Source organism: Bufo bufo, chromosome 4, assembly GCF_905171765.1.
Source record: "Bufo bufo chromosome 4, aBufBuf1.1, whole genome shotgun sequence".
Taxonomy (NCBI): Eukaryota; Metazoa; Chordata; class Amphibia; order Anura; family Bufonidae; genus Bufo; species Bufo bufo.
In genome coordinates this window covers 600,269,918-600,284,602 of record NC_053392.1, presented here as the reverse complement: position 1 = coordinate 600,284,602, position 14,685 = coordinate 600,269,918, and the positions used below count along the sequence as shown (strand labels likewise).

The following is a 14,685-nucleotide window of genomic DNA, read 5'->3' as shown; positions in this document are numbered from 1 at the left end:
TTTTAGAAAAGTCAGTTTTTCTAAAATCTAAAACTTTTGTTTTTGTGTGGTGTGACTCAGTCACTGTACTTATAGTAAACCACACTGACTGGTGATCACTAGATCCCAAGCTTTTCCCTACAGTAATATCAGATACCAAATTCCCATTTGTGAATACTAAATCTAAAATGGCCTCCTTCCGGGTTGGCTCCTCAACTACTTGCTGTAGGGTATTTAGAATATCTGTACTCCTGGCAGAACTAGCTATTTTGGTTTTCCAGTTTACATCAGGAAGATTAAAGTCTCCCATAATGATAACTTCCCCTTTCAATGTCATTTTAGCTATTTCCTCAAGTAGTAGATCATCAAATTTTTTGACTTGGCTAGGTGGTCTATATATCACACCTACTCGAGTTACCTTATGATTATCAATCTGCAAGGTAACTCAAACTGACTTTTAGCTGCTATGCAATAAACCTGGCAGCAAAAGCAAGTCACAGTGTATAAACTAGACTACACTGCTCTGACTTGATATAAAGTACAATAAAGTCAGGCACAGCCACTCGACAATGCACACAAATAATTTAGCTCTCACAGATACTCCCTCATGTAATCTGAAGTCACACACCTAATACAAACACACACTTGAAATCAAACATGTGAACGCTCACAAACTTGCGTTTGTCTGCTTGTATAAGTCCAGCTCCCAAACAGCTTCAAACCAGTCTGCTTTTTTTCCTCTGGATTCAAAGGTGTTTGGAAAAAAAAAAATTTGGTAGGTCACTCCGACCCAATTCACCAGCTGAATAACTATTACATATTCCTGTGACTGTGGCAAGTACAGTGTTTTTTAAACCAAAAAATAGGTATGTCACACCAACCCAATTCACTGACTGAATAACTATTACATATACCTGTGACGTGGCAAGTACAGTGTTTTTTAAACCATAAAATAGGTAGGTCACAACGACCCAATTAACTGGCTGAATAACTATTATATATCCCTGTGACGGTGGCAAGTAAATTTTTTTTCACAACAAAAAAAATTGGTATGTCTCACCCACACAATTAACAGACTGATTAACTATTATATTTCCCTGTCACTGGTGCAAAGGAGTAGAATAACACCAAAAGAAAATTCCAAAAGCTCAACAGGTCGCCCTCGGACTGAACAGCACGATTTAAGTATGGTCTTTCTGTCTCACTGGTGCAAAGGAGCTTTCTTGCACCCATAAATAATGCCTACAGGTCACCAGCACACTTTTTAAAACTAATAAAAGCCTAACACTTTCCCTGCCTGCAGCAGCAATACTAGACATGACTGTGGTGGTTTCCATGTACCCACAGCTTAATCACTTGTTGATTGGCTGTGCTGCAGCCTTTCAACAAGCTTTATTTAAAGTACAAACAATGAACCCAGACATGGATTTTGTCACCAAAATCGGGGTTTGGGTTCGGTACACTGACACCCAAATATGTTCAGAACGTGGCGGTCAGGGTTCGCTCATCCCTATCCATGACTTGTAATTTGTATGGATTTTTTAAATATTGAAATGTTATAAAATAGCAATATCATTTTAAGGTTCTATTATTAAAAAATTATAAAACTCTGATTTATTCTTGGCAGATGACTGTACCAGGAGCTCAGAGAAACATGTGATGTCAGATATTACAACAGATGATTGTGGTGTCACAGAAGATACACATGAAGAGCATGCCATTATCTCAGACGTATCCTCAGCCTTGCACAGCAAAGATCTATCATCCGATCCTTTGGATGAATTTCAATCTTCTGATTCATCACAAACTGTTAAGCAAAATAAAAGCCACAGAAAAAGTGTTCATCATCAAAGAAGTCATACAGGGGAGAAGCCATTTTCATGTTCAGAATGTGGGAAATGTTTTCAGCTGAAATCAAATCTTCTTAAGCATCAGAGAATTCACACAGGGGTGAAGCCATTTTCTTGTTTAGAATGTGGGAAATGTTTTCTGCAGAAATCACATCTTCTTAACCATCAGAGAATTCACAAAGGGGCAAAGATATTTTCTTGTTTAGAATGTGGGAAATGTTTTACTGATAAATCAAATCTAGTTACACATCAGAGAATTCACACAGGGGTGAAGCCATTTTCTTGTTTAGAATGTGGGAAATGTTTTCTGCAGAAAACACATCTTCTTAACCATCAGAGAATTCACACAGGGGCAAAGCCATTTTCTTGTTTAGAATGTGGGAAATGTTTTACTGATAAATCAAATCTAGTTACACATCAGCGAATTCACACAGGGGAGAAGCCATTTTCATGTTCAGAATGTGGGAAATGTTTTAGCCAAAAATCAAATCTTGTTATGCATGAGAAAAAGCACACAGGGGAGAAGCCATTTTCATGTTTAGAATGTGGGAAATCTTTTACTGATAAATCAATTCTTGTTATACATCAGAGAATTCACACAGGGGAGAAGCCATTTTCATGTTCAGAATGTGGGAAATGTTTTAGCCAAAAATCAAATCTTGTTATGCATGAGAGAAAGCACACAGGGGAGAAGCCATTTTCGTGTTTAGAATGTGGGAAATCTTTCACACAGAAATCATCTCTTACTATACATCAGAGAATTCACACAGGGGAGAAGCCATTTTCATGTTCAATATGTGGAAAGTGTTTTATAGATAAATCAACTCTTGTTGCACATCAGAGAATTCACACTGGAAAGAAATTATTTTAATGTTCAGAATGTGATAAGTAGAGATGAATGAACTTTTAAAAAATTCAATTCTGCAGCTTGGTCAAAGTTCGACAAGGAATTTGATTTATTCTGAATTAATTTGTCATAAATCACTATGTTAAAACCCCATTCAGCCTATCAATCAATGGTACAACTCCCACCATGCCTAGCTGTAGGCTGATAGCTATAGGCTGTCTGGGCATGCTGGGATTTGTAGTTTTGCAACAACTGGAGGGCTGCAGGTTGGGTATCTCTGTACAATATGGCCTTTTGGGTTTAAAAAAATCACCTCATCCATTTGCTCGCACAGAGGTAGTCCGCTCCTCTACTGAAGTATCTGCACTTAGTGTGATGACGTCACCAAGTGATCATGCTAGGGAGAGCATGCTGGACAGAAGCTTCCCCCTGGCAGCCCTATGGAGAGCCTGATATATCACCAGATCTCCTGAAAATACCTTTGTCCTGCGCGATTCAGCACAGGGCAAAGGAGAGCATCGGAGCATGGAATGTTCCGGTGCTCATCTTAGTGGGACTGCCTGGGTAAAAATATGAGTATGTCCAGGTTCAGCTCTGAACCCGGACAACCCCTTTTAAAGGGAACCTGTCATCAACTTTATGCTGTCCATACTAATGGAAGCATAAAGTAGAGACAGGTGAGTTGATTTTAGTGGTCTGTCATTTAAAATTTCAAAGTAAGTGGTTACCAAGAAACAACATCACAACCATTGCAGACTGGGCCTGGAAATGAGTCATGGCCACCTGAGACAAGTCTTAGGTATTCATGAATTCCTGCTATCCCTGCCCACCCGCTGATGACTGACAGTCTTCTACCTAGTTTTCTCCCTTTTTCTCTAGGAGAGAACTGTCAATCATGAGCAGATGGGCGAGAGAGCAGGAGATTATAAATAACCATGACTCTTCACAGGTAGATTTGACTCTTTTCAAGGCCTGTGCTGCAATGATTATGATGTTGGTTCTTCTTGGCAACCACTTACTTTTAGCTCATGAATGACACGGCTGAGATCAGCATTTCTGTCGCTATTTTATGCTTCCCTCAGTGAGGTCAGCATAAAGTTGATGACAGGTTACCTTTAACTCAGTTTTTATGCTATAACATTTGCAGCGTTTCTTTTTAGGCACAAATTACATGATAACTTTATTCATTATTTGGTTATAGTCATACCAAATACATAGTTTTTTGAAAGTTTGACTACTATTGCACAATAAAAAACTTTATTTTATTTATTTATTTTAAATGGAGCTGTGTGAAGGCTCAATTTTTTGCGGGACGACTTGTAGTTTTCATTGGTTTCATTTTGGAGCACATATCACTATTAGGGTTTTTTAGGCAAATAGGCAAAGCAGTAATACTGGCATTTATTTTTCGCCGTTCTCTGTAAGGGATAAATGACGTGATAATTGTGTAGTGCAGGTTGTTAAGGATGTGGCAATACCAAATATGTGAAGATTAAATTTTTGCCTTCAGTACTTTTTTTAAGGGCTCATTCACATGACCATATGGTCGCCGTGCCCCTGTTGGGACATCAAATAGCAGGTCTGCAAAACTCCATATGACATGTTTACTCCATATGACAGATGCAGACCCGTTGACTTGAATGGGTTTGTAATCCGCAAGATACGTCAAAAGATAGGACGTGTGGGGCGTGGCCTAACTGTCATGTAGGGATGGCCCGAATAGTTTGCCGGCGATAGTTCCCGGCGAACATAGCTTGTTCGCGTTTGCTGCGGCGGGCGAGCATATGCGATGTTCGGTCCGCCCCCTATACATCATCATTGAGTAAACTTTGACCCTGTACCTCACAGTCAGCAGACACATTCCAGCCAATCAGCAGCAGACCCTCCCTCCCAGACCCTCCCACCTCCCGGACAGCATCCATTTTAGATTCATTCGGAATCTGCATTCTCAGTGAGAGGAGGGACAGTGCTGCTGCTGATTCAACAGGGAAAGCGTTAGCTAGGGCAGTGTTCTGTGTCCACAGACTCATCTGCTGTTAGGACAGCGTCCTGACAGCACCCCAAAAAGCCCTTTTCAGGGCTGGTACATCAGTCTGCTTTTTTTTATATATACATACAGTTGCAAGAAAAAGTATGTGAACCCTTTGGAATGATATGGATTTCAGCACAAATTGGTCATAAAATGTGATCTGATCTTCATCTAAGTCACAACAATAGACAATCACAGTCTGCTTAAACTAATAACACACAAAGACTTAAATGTTACCATGTTTTTATTGAACACACCATGTAAACATTCACAGTGCATGTGGAAAAAGTATGTAAATCCCTAGACTAATGACATCTCCAAGAGCTAATTGGAGTGAGGTGGCAGCCAACTGGAGTCCAATCAATGAGATGAGATTGGAGGTGTTGGTTACAGCTGCCCTGCCCTATAAAATACACACACCAGTTCTGGGTTTGCTTTTCACAAGAAGCATTGCCTGATGTGAATGATGCCTCGCACAAAAGAGCTCTCAGAAGACCTACAATTAAGAATTGTTGACTTGCATAAAGCTGGAAAGGGTTATAAAAGTATCTCCAAAAGCCTTGCTGTTCATCAGTCCACGGTAAGACAAATTGTCTATAAATGGAGAAAGTTCAGCACTGCTGCTACTCTCCCTAGGAGTGGCCGTCCTGTAAAGATGACTGCAAGAGCACAGGGCAGACTGCTCAATGAAGTGAAGAAGAATCCTAGAGTGTCAGCTAAAGACTTACAAAAGTCTCTGGCATATGCTAACATCCCTGTTAGCGAATCTACGATACGTAAAACACTAAACAAGAATGGATTTCATGGGAGGATACCACAGAGGAAGCCACTCCTGTCCAAAAAAAACATTGCTGCACGTTTACAGTTTTCACAAGAGCACCTGGATGTTCCACAGCAGTACTGGCAAAATATTCTGTGGACAGATGAAACCAAAGCTGAGTTGTTTGGAAGAAACACACAATGCTATGTGTGGAGAAAAAGAGGCACAGCACACCAACATCAAAACCTCATCCCAACTGTGAAGTATGGTGGTGGGGGCATCATGGTTTTGGGCTGCTTTGCTGCGTCAGGGCCTGGACGGATTGCTATCATCGAAGGAAAAATGAATTCCCAAGTTTATAAAGACATTTTGCAGGAGAACTTAAGGCCATCTGTCCACCAGCTGAAGCTCAACAGAAGATGGGTGTTGCAACAGGACAACGACTCAAAGCATAGAAGTAAATCAACAACAGAATGGCTAAAAGAGAAGAAAACACGCCTTCTGGAGTGGCCCAGTCAGAGTCCTGACCTCAACCCGATTGAGATGCTGTGGCATGACCTCAAGAAAGCAATTCACACCAGACATCCCAAGAATATTGCTGAACTGAAACAGTTCTGTAAAGAGGAATGGTCAAGAATTACTCCTGACCGTTGTGCACGTCTGATCTGCAACTACAGGAAACGTTTGGTTGAAGTTATTGCTGCCAAAGGAGGTTCAACCAGTTATTAAATGCAAGGGTTCACATACTTTTTCCACCTGCTTTGTGAATATTTACATGGTGTGTTCAATAAAAACATGGTAACATTTAATTCTTTGTGTGTTATTAGTTTAAGCAGACTGTGATTGTCTATTGTTGTGACTTAAATGAAGATCAGATCACATTTTATGACCAATTTGTGCAGAAATCCATATTATTCCAAATGGTTCACATACTTTTTCTTGCAACTGTATATTGCAGTTGCCTGCCCGTGTGTACTGTGTGCACACCACACAGTACACACGGTATAAGTAGCGGTATAAGTGGAGGTCTAGCCACTAGCCAGCAGCCACAATACAGTACTGTGTGCACACCATTCATACAGGGTGTGACAGAAAATTCCTCGCAGATAGAAAAAATTCTATTTATTATTTTTCTGTGATCTAATCCCATTTGCAAGCCCGTGTGTGTCAGGCCCACACAGACTGTATTGTGGCCGCTGGCTAGTGGCTAGACCTCCACTTATACTGTTACAGGGTGTCATTTACTCACAAATACCTCGCAGATAAAAAAAAAATTCTATTTAATTTTTTTCTGTGATATAATCACAGTTGCAAGTCAGTGTGTGTCAGGCCCACACAGACTGTACTGTGCCCACTGCCCACCACTTATATAGGGTGGCACAGTACCTTGCACGCATATTAACACTCATCTAATAAAAAATGACAGGCAGAGGCAGGCCACGCCGCAGGGGCCGTCGTGTTCGTGGTGCTGTGATTTCCACTGGCCCTGGAATAATGCCCAGTGTTCAGAGGCCACGTACCCTGAACCCAAAAAATTCAGAGAAAATAGTTGACTGGCTTACACAGGACACCCAATCTTCAACAGCTTCCGCTAAGAACCTTGACGCACCATCCTCCTCCAGCTCAGCTTTGGTCACCTGCTCTCAAGTTACCACTCTCCCGCCCGCCGCCACCACCACCACTACCACCACAGCCACCACAGCCGCTTCACTTGTTCCCGCAGAGGAGTTATTTACACATTATTTGGATGAAATTAGTGATGCGCAACCATTATTGCCAGAGGATGGAGATAACAGGGATATGTCTCAGTCATGGCAGCATTACACACATGGACGTACAGTGTGATGATGATGTTGTACCTGCTGCTGCTTTCTTTGCTGAGGTGTCAGATACAAGTGAAGTGGTTGATGATGACGATGTGTCCGTGGATGCCACGTGGGTGCCTGCTCGAAGAGAAGAAGAAGAGGGGGAAAGTTCAGAAGGGGAGACAGAGAGAAGGAGGAGACGAGTTGGAAGCAGGGGGAGGTCGTCGCAAGGAGCTAGTGGCACAGTCAGACAGCATGTATCGACACCCGGGGTCAGCCAGACAGCACGCCAATCAACACATGCTGCTGCCACCACCAGAATGCCGTCATTGCAAAGCTCAGCAGTGTGGCATTTTTTTTGTGTGTCTGCCTCTGACAACAGCGATGCCATTTGCAACCTGTGCCAAAAGAAACTGAGTCGTGGGAAATCCAACACCCACCTAGGTACAACTGCTTTGCGAAGGCACATTATCGCACATCACAAACGCCTATGGGATCAACACATGATGACGAGTAGAAGCAGCACACAACCTCAAAGCCACCATCCTCCTCCTGGTCCAGCATCTTCAGCCACGTCAACTACTGCTGTCCTCCTTGCCCCCTCTCAACCACCCGCCACTCCGCCTCTCACTTTCAGCAGTTCCATCTCATCTGCCCACAGTCAGGTGTCTGTAAAGGAAATGTTTGAGCGTAGGAAGCCAATGTCCCAGAGTCACCCCCTTGCCCGGCGTCTGACAGCTGGCTTGACGGAACTCTTAGCCCGCCAGCTTTTACCATACCAGCTGGTGGAGTCTGAGGCCTTAAAAAAAATTTGTCGCTTTTGGGACACCACAGTGGAAGATACCCGGACAAATTTTTTTTTCAAAAAAGGCAATCCCCAACCTCTACTCAGTGATTGAAAAGGAAGTCATGGCATCTCTGGCATACAGTGTTGGGGCAAGGGTCCATCTGACCACTGATACCTGGTCTTCAAAGCACGGTCAGGGCAGGTATATCACCTACACTGCGCATTGGATCAACCTGCTGACGGCTGACAAGCATGGAATGCGTGGCTCTGCAGCGGAGTTGGTGACACCGCCACGACTTGCAGGCAGGCCTACTGCCACCTCCTCTACTCCTCCTACTCCATCCTCTTCCATAACCTCCTCGGCTGAGTCCTCTTCTGCTGCGGCGTCTGGCTGCACATCAACTGAATCCCCCCAGCTCCTATTCCACATCCCGGATACGACAGTGTCAAGCTGTCTTGGGGTTGACTTGCCTGAAAGCAGAGAGCCACACCGGACCAGCACTCCTGTCCGCCCTGAACGTACAGGTTGATCAGTGACTGACCCCGCACCAACTGGAGATCGGCAAAGTGGTGTGGGACAATGGAAGCAATTTGTTGGCGGCATTGAATTTGGGCAAGTTGTCACATGTGCCGTGCATGGCACACGTGTTGAATCTCATCGTACAACGCTTTGTGTCTAAGTACCCAGGCTTACAGGACGTCCTCAAGCAGGCCAGGAAGGTGTGTGGCCATTTCAGGCGTTCCTACACGGCCATGGCGCACTTTTCAGACATTCAGCGCCGAAACAACATGCCAGTGAGGTGCTTGATTTGCGACAGCCCGACACGTTGGAATTCAACACTCCTAATGTTCGACCGCCTGCTCCAACAAGAAAAAGCCGTCAACGAGTATTTGTATGACCGGGGTGCTAGGACAGCCTCTGCGGAGCTGGGAATTTTTTTGCCACATTACTGGACGCTCATGCGCAATGCCTGTAGGCTCATGCGTCCTTTTGAGGAGGTGACAAACCTAGTCAGTCGCACCGAAGGCACCATCAGCGACCTCATCCCATTTGTTTTCTTCCTGGAGCGTGCCCTGCGAAGAGTGCTGGATCAAGCCGTAGATGAGCGTGAAGAGGAAGAGTTGTGGTCACCATCACCACCAGAAACAGCCTTGTCATCATCGCTTCCTGGACCTGCGGCAACGCTGGAAGAGGAGTGTGAGGAAGAGGAGTCAGAGGAGGAATGTGGCTTTGAGGAGGAGGAAGATCAACCACAGCAGGCATTCCAGGGTGCTCGTTGTTGTCACCTATCTGGGACCCGTGGTGTTGTACGTGGCTGGGGTGAAGAACAGACCGTCAATGACATCAGTGAGGACGAGGAACGGGAAATGAGTAGCTCGGCATCCAACCTTGTGCAAATGGGGTCTTTCATGCTGTCATGTCTGTTGAGGGACCCTCGTATAAAAAGGATGAAGGAGAACGACCTGTACTGGGTGGCGACGCTACTAGACCCCTTGTATAAGCAGAAAGTGGCGGAAAGGTTACCAACTTACCGAAAGTCAGAAAGGATGCAGCAGTTCAAAACAAAACTAAAAAATATGCTTTACACAGCTTATAAGGGGGATGTCACAGCACAATGGGAATCTAACAGGGGAAGAGGTGAAAGTAATCCTCCTCCTACCACGACCACGGCGGCAAGGACAGGACGCTTTACAGATGTGTTGTTGATGGAGGACATGCAGAGCTTTTTCAGTCCTACACATCGCCACAGCCCTTCGGGATCCAGCCTTAGAGAACGACTCGACCGACAGGTAGCAGACTACCTCGCCTTAACTGCAGATATCGACACTCTGAGGAGCGATGAACCCCTTGACTACTGGGTGTGCCGGCTTGACCTGTGGCCTGCAGGCTTGAACTTCTGGCCTGCCCCGCTTCAAGTGTCCTGTCAGAAAGGACCTTCAGTGCAGCAGGAGGCATTGTCACTGACAAAAGAAGTCGCCTCGGTCAAAAAAGTGTTGATTACCTCACCTTCATTAAGATGAATGAGGCATGGATCCCGAAGGGACTGACAGTGGGGGATACGTTTGACTAACAAAGGGCCTGATGACATGCCTTGGCCTAAAAATGGTCCCCACGCTGCTGTATTTAATGTCTGCATACCGGATGACTTTCGTGAATTCTCCGCCACCAACTAGGGTTCAAGCCGCAATGTTTTAGTCACCTTTCTGCCTTGAAAACATCAATTTTTCCGGCCGCTGCTACAATAACAATCATTTTTCAGGCATGTGTACATGCCTAATTTTTCTGGCCTCTGGTGCTGCACTGTGGCTGCAAAAACAAAACAAAAAAAAAGGCACATACAAGTGTCAATTCCCCTTCGTGATCGTTACCTTGTTGTGGTGAAGGGGCTTGCATATCACAATGAAGCGATCATCACCTCTATGAGTGTGTTGGCAATGTTGCCACACCCCAGATGATAAGGCCGTTGCTTCATTATGATCAGACCAAAAGCGATCGGCTGGATAATTTTTCATAGAAAAAACATACATTTTTTTATATATTTTTTTTAAGTTGTATGGGTGGGTATTTAATACATAAAATAAAAAAATCATAATAAAGTCTCTTAATAGTTTATTAGAAATAATGCAGACAATTAAAAAAATCCCCATCAATTCCAATACAAAGCAAGTACAAAGCTCAGAACTAAATTATTCCAGGATGTCGTAATGGTTCGTTAATTCAACAATGGTTAATCAATTCGACACACGTCCCCGGATAGGGGACGTAACAGGGATTAAACTGATAGGAATAGTACTAGTTAAGACACCACTCATATAGGGTGTCACAGCACATTGCTCCGTGCACGCGCAGTGCCCCAACTTGGGACTGAGTAAGAGGACCGACCAAGCTGCTTTTTCCATCTCCCGGTTCCTAAAATCAATTCATTTTGGTATGTCAGAGTTTGGTCTGTCACTGTGAAGGCAGTTGAAGGTACCCGGCCTAAATTTTTTTTCACAAAAGGCAATCCCACCCTGATATGGGACGTAACAGGGATTAAACTGATGAGAATAGTACTACAGAAAATACCACTCATATCGGGTGGGGCAGTAAATTGCACGGAGCAGACGCAGTGACCGTGGCGTGGATTCAAACAAAGGGGAGGGAGCCAGCATTTTTTTAACCATCTCCCCGTTCGAAAAATCTATTTAATAATTTGACCCCAGATTGGGGACGTAACAGGGATTAAACTGATGAGAATAGTACTACAGAAAATACCACTCATATCGGGTGGGGCAGTAAATTGCACGGTGCAGACGCAGTGACCGTGGCGTGGATTCAAACAAAGGGGAGGGAGCCAGCATTTTTTTAACCATCTCCCCGTTCAAAAAATCTATTTAATAATTTGACCCCAGATTGGGGACGTAACAGGGATTAAACTGATGAGAATAGTACTACAGAAAATACCACTCATATCGGGTGGGGCAGTAAATTGCACGGTGCAGACGCAGTGACCGTGGCGTGGATTCAAACAAAGGGGAGGGAGCCAGTATTTTTTTAACCATCTCCCCGTTCGAAAAATCTATTTAATAATTTGACCCCAGATTGTGACGTAACAGGGATTAAACTGATGAGAATAGTACTACAGAAAATACCACTCATATCCGGTGGGGCAGTAAATTGCACTGTGCAGATGAAGTGACCGTGGCGTGGATTCAAACAAAGGGGAGGGAGCCAGCATTTTTTTTAACCATCTCCCCGTTTGAAAAATCTATTTAATAATTTGACCCCAGATTGGGGACGTAACAGGGATTAAACTGATGAGAATAGTACTACAGAAAATACCACTCATATCGGGTGGGGCAGTAAATTGCACGGCACAGACGCAGTGACCGTGGATTCAAACAAAGGGGAGGGAGCCAGCGTTTTTTTAACCATCTCCCCGTTCGAAAAATCTATTCAATTCACTTTTCGGGGACCCTTGGTGTTGTACGTGGCTGGGTGGAGGAAGAAACCTTCAATGACATCAACGGGACATGGCTAGCTTGGTATCAAACCTTGAACAAATGGGGAGTTTGCGGTTGGGCAAATGGACTGTTTGCGGTTGTTTGCGGTGCATTAAAAGGGGAGTTTGGTCTGTCAATGTCTGTGAAGCGGGCGTAACCCTTACACTACCTGATCAATACAACATCATACCTGATCGTATACACACACTGGATGTTTTAAACCCCGTTGTTCAAAAACAAAATGGATTGTTAGGTGATTTATGCCCTTTATGGATTAAAATCCAACTCTGCGTCAACTACATAATTTTCCATGGGAGTTTTGCCATGGATCCCCCTCCGGCATGCCACAGTCCAGGTGTTAGTCCCCTTGAAACAACTTTTCCATCACTACTGTGGCTATAAAGAGTCCCTGTGGGTTTTAAAATTCGCCTGCCTATTGAAGTCTATGGAAGTTCACCTGGTTGCGAACATTTGCATAAATTCGCGTTCGGCGTTCGCGAACGGAAAATTTTATGTTCGCGACATCACTACTGTCATGGAGTGAAGACGCTTCTTGCTTCAGCTCCTCCACAATCCATTCATTATCCTGGCCATCTGTGCTTTTAAGTGCTTTCAGACAGTGGAGGTACACCTGACAAGCATTAAGGAGTCGTCTGTGGGAACCTGAGGGTCCTGCATCTAACATCCAGGGACTTTTATCTCTGTTCAGCCTCCTACCTCGCTCTGCCCAGCGCGTCCCCATCGCCATCTTGGATCCTGGATTGCCCGGCTGCCTGCGTTCAGTCTCTGCGAACCTGGGACTGTTGGTGAGTCGGCTCCCTCGGCTCTCTTCCCGCGGCGCTCCCTAATATTGGATTTGCGGCCTTTTGGTGACCGGTCCAGCCACACACATACCCGAGCAGGATCGGGTCTAAACACTGGGACTTGGCTGAGCGGCGGAGGTGAGCGGCGGCTGCTGCGCTGCGCTCCCTGCTTCCTGATTGAGGTCAGTGTCAGGGTCCTGCAGGGCTGAGCGGTGACCCGTTTGCCAGCATTCAGGGTCCCTACCTAAGCTTACCTGAAGGTACCTCTGCTCCTTCATCTTGCTGCAGGATCGCATGAAGCCTTGACTTACAGCACAGCAGACGCAAGGATTGAGAGAGTGTGCTGAGACTCTGTACCCCATAGACTATTTTATTTCGGGGCGTCTGGGACCTGTTAGGTTCCTGTCTCTCTGCTATTCATAAGGGACTAAGCCTACTTATCCTAAGGATCACCTGTTCCACATGGTGACAGAGGGGTGACAACCCTCTGTTGGCGATTTATCATAAGCCTCATATACATGGGCCGCAAGACGGGCGTTTCTGGTGGCCCCCTTCCTCCTCCTAAATTAATAGTGGACGTCATGAGTCAAACGGAAGATAAGGGTCCCGATGGTCCTCCTGAACAAGAGGCGATAGACTTGAGTAGAATAATGTCGGCTATCACGCAGTGTCAGTCTACTCTCACAGTTAAAATTGACCACTTACAGCCTGACCTCACCTGTCTTAGGCATGACATTGATAAAATCAGTGACAGGACCACTGAAGTGGAGCGGAGACTGGGTGAAGTGGAGGATGTGGCCCATCAGGGAGAGAACCAAGTCAGAGCCCTGCAGCAACAAGTGAGGGCCTTGCAGCCAAAAGTGGAAGATGCCGAAAATAGGCGAAATAACATACGTATTATGGGCCTACCAGAGATGGCTGAGGGCCAGCCGCCTGAGGTTTTTGGAGCAAATTATTAAAAAATGCCTGGATCCGATTGATCTTTCAGCCTCCTTTGTCGTTGAAAGAGCACATAGAATTCCTTTCAAACCCTTGCCGCCGGGTGCTCCGATGCCCCCCTTCATATTGAGAGTTCTGAATTATGGGGGCCGTGATGCCATCCTGGCGGCAGCCCGTCAGTTACAGGACATCAAATTTGAAAACTCCAGGATTTCGTTCTACCCGGACTTTTCCTCGGAGGTCCAAAAATTACGACGCCAATTTACAGCGGTGAGGGCTTGTCTGAGGGAAAAAGGCTTCCGATATGCTATGTTGTATCCGGCTCGTCTCAGGATCCAGGATGGAGATTCTGTTAAATTCTTCACTACTCCGGAGGAGGCCTCGGACTGGCTGGACGGGAAAGGCTGAGTATCCATGGCCCCCCGGGTTTCAATATCTTTGATGTCCACGTTATCTGCGGGAGCTGAGGATAGCTTGAATGTCTTCATTCACTGTAGACTTTTATGTTCCCAGAGTTTACATTGGGGACTGTTTGTTTAGTTTACTTCAACTGGGACTCTCTGATTTAGCAAAGAATTGCTAGCCTTAAGTTTGGGATGATAGGCTCATATAGGTTGGGGTGGTCTGGGCAGGGTGGGGGAGTATGCCTCACATTGCTATTGTTTAGGGTTACTAAATGTGATATATGTCTGTCTTCTGTCTTGTGGTGTGTGTGGGTGAGTAAATGGCCTGGTTGTCCTGGGACTTTTGCGTCTTATGTGGTTGGATTTATAACATGATGACAACCTGTACTTTTATTTCCTGGAACGTCAAGGGGCTTAATGACAAAGTGAAAAGATCTCTTGTATTCAATTTCTTGAGGAAATTCTCCCCAGATTTGGTTTTATTGCAGGAGACCCACT

The 14,685-nt window shown here is 45.0% G+C and overlaps 1 protein-coding gene across 1 annotated transcript in view; it reads left to right on the top strand.

The window, feature by feature from the left end:
* LOC120999334 (zinc finger protein 436-like) overlaps positions 1 to 14,191 on the top strand; it is a 580,871-nt gene extending 566,680 nt beyond the window's left edge. Inside the window, exons 8-11 of the mRNA XM_040430202.1 lie at positions 1,607 to 2,597; positions 12,751 to 12,847; positions 13,552 to 13,738; positions 13,833 to 14,191. Of these exons, the coding sequence (XP_040286136.1) occupies positions 1,607 to 2,597; positions 12,751 to 12,847; positions 13,552 to 13,738; positions 13,833 to 14,191 (1,634 nt within the window). The remainder of the gene's footprint in view (positions 1 to 1,606; positions 2,598 to 12,750; positions 12,848 to 13,551; positions 13,739 to 13,832) is intronic.
* Positions 14,192 to 14,685: the final 494 nt, after the last annotated feature.